We start from the raw sequence: 9,549 nt of genomic DNA, 5'->3' as shown, positions 1-9,549 counted from the left end.
GCAAAAAATGAATAGAAGCTACTTATCTTATATATAAACGTCTACGTGTGGAAGTGTGTGTGTCTGTCCAGCCCATAAGTGAGAGGTGGAGTCAGGGTAAGGGCTCCACCTCTGAAGAAACAGAAAACTCGCTTAGCTGCTAATAACATAAGCGGAGCGAGCATGTCAGCAAAACAAAACCTCAGAATTTAAGACAAAGTCACTTAGCTGCTAACATCGACTAAACAGTGTCCCTTTTACTTTTCCTCCCACCGCTAATGCACAAATGAGGCGAGCACGTCGGGCACAATGAATCCTCCCAGGAGAGAGATACCCAGAGTAGTTCCTTTCAATTACCCAACATCTCTATATTTCAGTTTTTTTTTCTGACGATTTCAATAGTTTCTAGGACCCAGGGCTTTTTACAGCACAGGCTTACACAGCTAGTACAGATATAAAAACCCTAACTCATGTTAGTAATATTTTATGTCTAGAACAAAAGAGTACTTCATGGTCCTTTACTTTTTACTCTTTATTTTTTTATTGGGTTGGGTTCAGGTTAGTTAGTGCATTCTTGCTTCCTTTCTCATTTGCCTTTTATTGTTAATAGCCTGCGGGCTAAGAAAACAGGAAGTAAAGGAGTTATAGAAGAAATCAGGGGTTCCAAATCTTAACCAGAGAGTGAATGAAAATTAAGTTAAAAAAAAAAGTATATTTTATCAGAAGCAGTCATTGTCTTCTAATTAGGAATGAGTCCGAAAAAAAATGCTGCAGCTGAAAACTCTAGTTATACATCTTTAAAATGTGAGAGAGTTGATGTGCTAAATGATATGAAGAAGACAAAAATATAAAAGACCACATAAATGAATGACATAAACCATACTGTTACTTTTTCTAGCCTTACTGTGATCTTATTGATATAGTGTTCAAGTGGCTAAAACACCATGAAGAATATTGTAGATAAAATTTTAGTGCAATGAATTAAATATACTGTACTGTATATTTTAATTTAAAATTGTCTTGTATACCCTAGGTTTTACACATTTAATGTCATTCCAAAATAACCATTAAGGCTAGCTACAATTGATGCCCACCCAGACCCTCCTTGGGATGAGGTTTTGATTTTTGTCATGGACCAATTGCATGATTAGAAACAATGTAAGTAAAACATAAAATCACTTTCTGTTTCATGAAGTATTCCGGGTAACTTGTGTTCTTTTTTTATTGATTTTCCTTGGTGCTGGCCTTGGTAAAATAATTTTAAACTTTTTAATGAATATTTTGGCTTTTTTTTCAGAAAAGCTTTACAAATACATTGAACTTAACATTGGACTGTAAAGTATGTTATGTGACAAAACAAGACCCTCTGGCCTTGAGCATCAACACATAAAGGGACACTAGAGTGAAAAAGGGGGAGATGCCCAATGGTAATTAAATAAGTGAAGTTGGACATCTCTTTGGTAGCTGGTGTAAAAATGGTATGAAATTTCCTTATGAATAATTTGACAGTCTTTACAGCCAAGACCAGCGGATTATGTTTGGACTCCCTGGATAAAGAAGCTCCAGTAGTAACAAGTTATAGTCATACAGCTAGAAGGTAGGCAGAGTGAGTTAGGTTTATACAGATTATAGGGATATAGAATTTAAGCAGGCCTGTCAACTGCTTTAAGACTGATCCCTTGCAAGTGAAAAATTGAAGAAAAGATAAAGCATATTAAAAAGTGAATATTTATTAATGTGAAGCAGGAAAAAGAGGTAAACAAAATGATGAGAGTGCAGTAGCTGCCAAATGACTGATTTACATTAAGAATAGTCTTTGCCACCCCATACCTAATTTGACTAATGAGCAGTATGCATAGTTAATGTTGTAGAAGACATGCACATAGCTAAGATAAAGAACTATTGTACCAAATTGTGTAGAAGGGAATTTTTATAAGTGGTTTCTGTGGCACTATAATTAGCATTTTTCCTGAACAGTTCTAGAGTTGTGTGTTTAAATATTGGCCCCGGCCCTCTGTATTGTTTGCATATCTCCCGGCGTTCATGTAGTTTTTTAATAGAACTCCGTGCTTTATAGAAGAATAGACTAGGTTACTTCTCCTTTGTAAATTAGCTTGGTGTGACTTAAAGTGAGTTTGTGATTTTAGTGTGACCTGTGATAGACAAGTATTTTCTTCAAGGTTGGTTTTTGCCCTGCATCCTATGTCACAAGGAAAGGCTTTAAATTCCCATGACCCTATGACAGTCTAAACATATGATTGTTAATTTGAGCTGGGGCACAATGGCTGCAGGTTTTTGTTCCCACCAGTTTCATAATCAGTGTGTTGTTGTACCTCTGACTGAGCTCATTGTTTCATTAGTTGGGCCTTTTTTTCTTCTTCTCGTTTTATTCTTCATTTACAAAGTACAGTTTTATGAGATTTACATTTATAAGAATTTTAGAATTACAGTGGTGCCTCGGTTTGCGAGCATAATTTGTTCTGGAAACATGATTGTAATCCAAAGCACTCGTATATCAAAGCGAATTTCCCCATAAGAAATAATGGAAACTCAGATGATTCATTCTACAACCCAAAAATATTCATATAAAAATGATTAATACAAAATATACAGTAAAAATATGTAAAACAAATTAACCTGCACTTTACTTTTGAAAAGAATCGTGGCTGGTATGAGGGAGACGAGAGAGAGGAAAGGAGGAGAAGGAGGGTTATTATGTAGGACGACTTTCACTGTAATCTGTTGGCTCACTGGAATCTTTTTCTTTTTTTGCAACATTAACAAGGAACCTATCCAATGACAGTTGCTTTTGCCTGAAGAGTCACTACACTTGGACACAAAATTTAAAAAATGCTTTACGCACTGTAAGGATTCTAAACTCTTTTGGGATTCCCCCCAAACGGGACAACACGCGGAAGAGTGTCCCAAAGCAACCACAGGCTCCCAGAGCTGTAGCAGTTTGCTGTAAAAGCAAATCTGAAAAGATTGTGGTCGCTCTATAAGCGGTCGCTGTTGATGGGTGATGCAAGGAATATTATAAATACAACACAACAGTATTACTTGGCCACAAACCTGGTCACAACCTTGATGGATTGATGTGTCTGTGTATAGGAGAGCTGTACATCCCACTACAATAAATAACCGTGCTGTTCCTGTTTCAAGCTGAATAAAGCTAGTTTGCTAATGTACTGAAATTCAGCCTTGTGTTTTGGGGTGCATGACAGGGACTCACATGTTACAGCACACACACGTGGTCAAAATGCTATAGTAAACATTATACACTCATACGGATGTTGACTATATGAGTGAGGCCGACTGAGACCAAGCATGGGAGACGATTACCCACAATCCCATGGCGAGAAAGAGAGCAAGAAGAACCATCGGCTCAGCTGTGATCACAGACGTTCGGACAACAAAGCTTATACGGACTACTCGTATTGCAAGACTTCGCTCGTTTATCAAGTTAAAATTTATTTAAAAATGTATCCTAGAAATTTGATTCTGTTCATCTGGACAAAGTTTTTAAGTGGGAGAAATATTTCGAGACTTATCCAAGTCTCTTCCTCAGTCTCAATTGACTGCAGGTTTCCCCAACCTTATAAACAGTACCTTTGCTTAATCACAGAGACTAGCACCATTGACAAAGGGCCAGTTGATCAGTGATATGCAAATTGTCCACTGATTAGTAGACGTGTGAACCATTCATAGAGGGTTGAGGAATGGCTGCAATCACAGCATTGTAAGATGGCGACAGATGTACCCTTAGGCCCCCTCCTCTGTTCAGAGATGGTCGTTCCTTTTTCACGTAAATGGCCTCCTTGATTCCTCTCTCAAACCAGCGCTCCTCCCTGTCCAGGATGTGCACCTCTTCATCTTTAAAGGAGTGACCACTATCCTGTAGATGTAAATAGACTGTGGAGTCCTGGCCTGACGAGGAAGCTCTTCTGTGTTGTGACATGCGCTTAGCCAGTGGCTGCTTGGTTTCCCCGATGTACAATTCACGGCACTCCTCCTGGCACTTAACTGCGTAAACTATGTTACTCTGTTTGTGCCGTGGGACCCGATCCTTGGGATGGACCAATCTTTGGCGTAGCGTGTTTTGGGGTTTGAAAGCCACTGAGACCTGGGGCCTCATGTATAAACGGTGCGTACGCACAGAAATGTTGCGTACGAACCTTTCCACGCTCAAATCGCGATGTATAAAACCTAAACTTGGCGTAAAGCCACGCACATTTCCACGGTAACTCATTCCTTGGCGTACGCAATTTATCCGCCCGGTTTTGCAGACTGGCGGCACCCAGTGTCAAAGCAGTGCTACTGTTCCTGTGTGGTTACCCTTTCTTAGATCCACATCCACGGCGGCGGCTTTATCAAATATACTGAAATTAACTGCATATTGTTTATTAGTGTAATACATCTGATTGTAATTAACCTGCTGCAATATAATGGGCCAGGGAATAGCCATAGTATTCCAAATACCAGAACTGCTTTAGCGTTGTTACGCTCACTGCATCTTGTTCTTCTTTTTGCTGTTCCCGTTAAGGGTTGCCACTGCGGATCATTTTTTTCCATATTACTCTCACTGCACCACTCGGAGTATTTATATCACTGTATCTGAGTGTGAATCACAGCAGCAGATGATCGGAAAGAGAATTATCGGTATACAGTTTCAAGTACACACTACCTCAACCACGGCAAAAAGCGTCAAACCCTTTCCTGTACCGACCTCGCGTTTCAGAAACAGTTTCATCCCAAGAACTATAAACGCACTCAATCACCTCACTGTAAACTTGCACTACAGTTATAATATTGCACAACCTGCGCTACTTTATAAAGCGCGTATGATGACAATATCATTTTTAAGATGAAATGCAGCAAAATATGTTGCTTATAGTATACAGATAAAACTTTAACTTCATTTAAATAATCTGTATTGCTAATAATTAAACATGTGAGGACACGGTGCCGCAGCGCTAGCTAGTTCACGGATAGCTCCTGCCTTGCGCTGTATTCTTGCTGGTGCTGACGCGACACTGGAAGGATAGACGAATAGAATAATTAAACATGTACTACGAAGATATTTCAATGTTCCTTAAAAGTTTTGAAGAATCGGCGTTCTAAGCTTACAAATGCCTTCACGTCTATTACAGAGCTGATTGTGTGGCGATTGGAGAAAGAAAAGTATGGACAGGAATTGGAGGTTAGTATGTTTGAAAGAGACGGTACTTCTGTAATAAATTATTTCATCGAAGGTCACACATGGTGCAACAAGCCTCTTGCGTGAGATATGAACAATCACTGCGCCACCGTGTTCCCATGTTTAATAACATGCTTTCATTCCTATCATCATGAAAATGATATCACGTATACATCTCAGTATTTTAATTATTCAGAGAGCTGTAATATCTCGAATGTAATGCATTCTGTGTCCTGTCGGAGAAAGAGAAAGAACGGAAGCACGTAGTGATTCACACACATAGAGCACATAGAAGATCAAACACAGAAAAAAGCATTTAACATGCTACTTGAGAAACTAGTAAAATAAACGATTTTAAGAAATTTCGAGATTAAAGTTGACATTTCGTGCTTTTTTCCCACTGTGTGCCTATGTTTTTTGTTTGTACCCTAATACGCTTTCATATGACACTCAGACGGTGGGCTACAACTCGCCTTTTCACAGCGACTTTGATATGTGATTTCTTTTTTATTTCGGGCACTGTGCGACTTTGTGAATTTGATCTTTCGAGTTTTTCCGACACTCTGTCACTCGATCAACTTTCTTTTGTTGATTATACCACTGTTTAAACCAACAAATAGCATGTTTTTCCTTTGCCTCCACTTGGTATTCGCTGAAATTCTTATATTTTCCCCTGTGCTTTTCCCATTGTCTTTTCACAGAAGGCTATTTATATTGATTTGCATATTCAAAGAGGCGTAATTCTGGGAGGAGTTGGGGCGGGACAGAAGGCGCGTGCACGTGCGTTACTTTTCACGCAAATCGGGATTTATGTAGTGGAAGAACGTGAAAGTATGCGTGCGCACAGATTCTTGCATCTGGATTTTTCTGTGCGTACGCACAATCCCGCTTTTGTGCTTACGCCATGTTATAGTGTGAGTTCTACGCACGGCGTTATACATGAGGCCCCTGGTGTTTCGAGAAAATGCGCCTCAGCTGTTCTGATACTCCTGACACATACGGGATCACTAAGGGTTTTCGCTTAGGCAGTGGATGTCCTTCCTCTCTCATGAATCGCTTGGAGCGTTCTTTAGGTGTCCTCCCTGCTTTGACAAAGGACCAGCTGGGATATCCACATTTACTCAGGGCTTTTTTGACGTGGTGTTCTTCTGCTTCCCTGGCTTCTGAGTCTGTGGGAATGGTGTTAGCTCTGTGTTGTAGAGTCCTAATGACACCTAGTTTGTGCTCTAGTGGATGGTGAGAGTCAAACCTTAGATACTGGTCCGTATGTGTGGGTTTACGGTACACATCCACTTTCAAATGTCCCCCGTTGACGATGGAAATTTCAGTCTAAGAAGGCTAGCTTGTTATTTTTCATATCCTCTCTGGTGAACTTAATGTGTTTGTCCACCCTGTTGATGTGGTCTGTGAACTGTGGTACCTCCTGAGATCTGATTTTCACCCAGGTGTCATCCACATATCTGAACCAATGGCTCGGTGGTGTTCCAGGATAGGATGATAGAGCCCTCTTTTCCACTTCTTCCATATATAGATTGGCTACTATAGGTGAAACAGGGGAACCCATGGCACACCCGTGCTTCTGCCTGTAGTACTGGCTTTTGTATATGAAATATGTTGATTGAAGACACAGTTCCAAAAGCAGGCACACTTGGTCTGCGTTGAGAGAGGTTCTTTTACTGAGAGTGGGGTCATTCTGTAATCTCTTACGTACTACCTCCACTGCTTCAGTCACTGGGACACAAGTGAATAGAGATGTAACATCAAATGAGACCAAGGTTTCTTCTGCCTCCATAATGACCTCTCTCACTTTCTCCACGAAATCCAAAGTGTTCTGAATGTGGTGTTTTGAGCTGCCTACCACCGGGTTAAGAACAGCGGCCAGGAACTTTGAGATGTTATACGTGACAGAATTGATCATGCAGACAATGGGTCTTAAAGGAGCACCCTGTTTGTGTATTTTTGGTAGACCATACAGACTTGGTGTAGATTCCCCTGGGTATAATCTGTGGTATGTGGTCTGGTCAATAGCATTGTCCTGAACTAACTGCTTAAGACAATCTATCACCTTTTTCTTGTAACCACTACCTGGATCTCGCTTTAAGGGCTCATAAGTATTTTTGTCACTGAGCAGAGATAAAATTTTCTCATGGTAGTCTGTCTGGTTAAGCACAACTGTGCATCTCCCCTTGTCCGCTGGAAGGATGATGATGTTGTTGTCCTTGCTGAGTGCTGTGAGGGCCTTCCTCTCCTCAATGCTGATATTGGATGCAGGAGGTTTTGCATTGCTGAGACATGCCGAAACTTTTATCCTCAGTTGTTCTGCTTCCAAATCAGCAATGTTGTTGTTTCTGATAGCAGATTCTGTGGCTGTAATCAGTTCCACTAGCGGGATTTGTTTCGGTGTGACCGCAAAATTGAACCCTTTAGAAAGGACATTTTTCTCTGCTTGGGTGAGTTGTTTGTCAGACAAGTTCTTCACCCATTTGTCCACATCTTTAGTTTCTGTCTGGCATCCTTCTCTCTGCTGGTTGTGGAGGACACTCCCCATAGTGTGCTGGTGTTTGTGGCGCACAGCAAGTAGATCAAACTTCCTCTTTTGCCTGGTTTTAGACTTTTCATGCTGTGCTAGACGAGCCTTCTCGGTGAACTCAAGCACCTGCTGAAGTGTTTTCTCATCTAGAAGTGAAGAAAGTCTTTGGTGGATCTGCTCCTCTTTGGATTTTAAAACATCAATAGTGAAGTTAGTTTGTCTCACCCGTTCATTTAGCAGCTGACTCTGTGCCTTCTGGAGGATTTTGTTAGCTCGCAGGCCTTTTACTGACGATTTCATCTGTAGACTTTTACCCTTGCCTAAGGGTACATCTGTCGCCATCTTACAATGCTGTGATTGCAGCCATTCCTCAACCCTCTATGAATGGTTCACACGTCTACTAATCAGTGGACAATTTGCATATCACTGATCAACTGGCCCTTTGTCAATGGTGCTAGTCTCTGTGATTAAGCAAAGGTACTGTTTATAAGGTTGGGGAAACCTGCAGTCAATTGAGACTGAGGAAGAGACTTGGATAAGTCTCGAAATATTTCTCCCACTTAAAAACTTTGTCCAGATGAACAGAATCAAATTTCTAGGATTTCCTTACCTGGATTATTGAGCATGCATCGAGACATTAAAAAATTTAGTTTGTCTTGCAAAACACTCGCAAACTAAGTTACTCGCAATCCAAGGTTTTACTGTATCTATGTTTTTGCCAAAGCTTTAAATACTTAACTTTCTTTCATTTTCAGATTAATCTACCTTTTTTTCCTGTTGAGTTTGCTCCTTTAATTGTAATTTAATACATAAATTATCTCCATGTAACACATATATGTACCTACCCACCACAACATTAAAACCACTGACAGGTGAAATGAATAATATTGTTACAGTGCCACTTGTCAGTGGGTGGGATATATTAGGCAGCAAGTTTACAGTCAGTTCTTGAAGGTGATGTGTTGGAAGAATGAAAAATGGGCAAGCCTAAGGATCTGAGTGACTATGACAAAGGCCAAATTGTGATGGCTTGACGACGGGGTCAGAGCATCTCCAAAAAGCAGGTCTTGTGGGTTGCTCCTGGTATGTAATGGTTGATACCTACCAAAAGTGGTCCAAGGAAAAACAATCAGTAATCTGGTAACAGAGTCATTGGAGCCCAAGTTTCACTGATGTGCATTGGGAGAGAAGGCTAGCTTGTCTGGTCCCATCCCACTGAAGAGCTACTGTAGCACAAATTGCTCAAAAATGTAATGCTGGCCATGAGAGTAAGGTGTCAAAACACACAGTGCACTGCAGCTTGATGCATATGGGGCTGCATAACTGCAGACCAGCCAGAGTGCTCATGCCAACGTCTGTCCACACCTGCTCAATCTTTTGTTCTGTAATGTATTGTAATATTATGTAATTTTCATGCCTTTCTGTGTTCAAAGTATTTCAGTTTTTTACTTTTTAATATATTTTTCACCTCCAGGGTCTAATTCAATTTATATAGAACCTCTTCATTAGTGATTCTCTCTTTCCACAATATACGCAGAATGTGCTTGTAAGTCCGTATCTTGAATATGTTTATCCTGTGTAGGGTGCCTAGTTCACTACTCGCAAACTCAAAGATATGTTGACCAAATATAACATTTTAGAATCAAACGCTTATAATTTAGATTTAATTGTTCATTACAAAGGATGTATTTCATTGTTATAAATACAAAACATGTTTTTTCTATTCTACCTCTTATCTTCATCTTAGTGTCCACTGGTTGTCAACCATCCTTCCCAAATATTTCTATTTGTGAAGTTGTTCTATTCAAGTTGTCCATTTAATTATCGATGGCAACCCTGTTTT

General features: G+C 40.2%; 1 protein-coding gene across 1 annotated transcript; it reads right to left on the bottom strand.

The window, feature by feature from the left end:
- Positions 1–1,491: 1,491 nt before the first annotated feature.
- On the bottom strand, positions 1,492–8,048 carry LOC114651125 (uncharacterized). Its single transcript, XM_028801084.1, is given in 4 exon segments — positions 1,492–1,569; positions 3,713–4,102; positions 6,116–6,503; positions 6,505–8,048. Coding segments are annotated over 4 exon segments (2,400 nt in total).
- Positions 8,049–9,549: the final 1,501 nt, after the last annotated feature.

The sequence above is a fragment of the Erpetoichthys calabaricus genome, chromosome 4, assembly GCF_900747795.2.
Source record: "Erpetoichthys calabaricus chromosome 4, fErpCal1.3, whole genome shotgun sequence".
NCBI lineage: Eukaryota > Metazoa > Chordata > Cladistia > Polypteriformes > Polypteridae > Erpetoichthys > Erpetoichthys calabaricus.
Note: the sequence above shows the minus strand (reverse complement) of the source record. Positions and strands in the feature narration are given on the sequence as shown.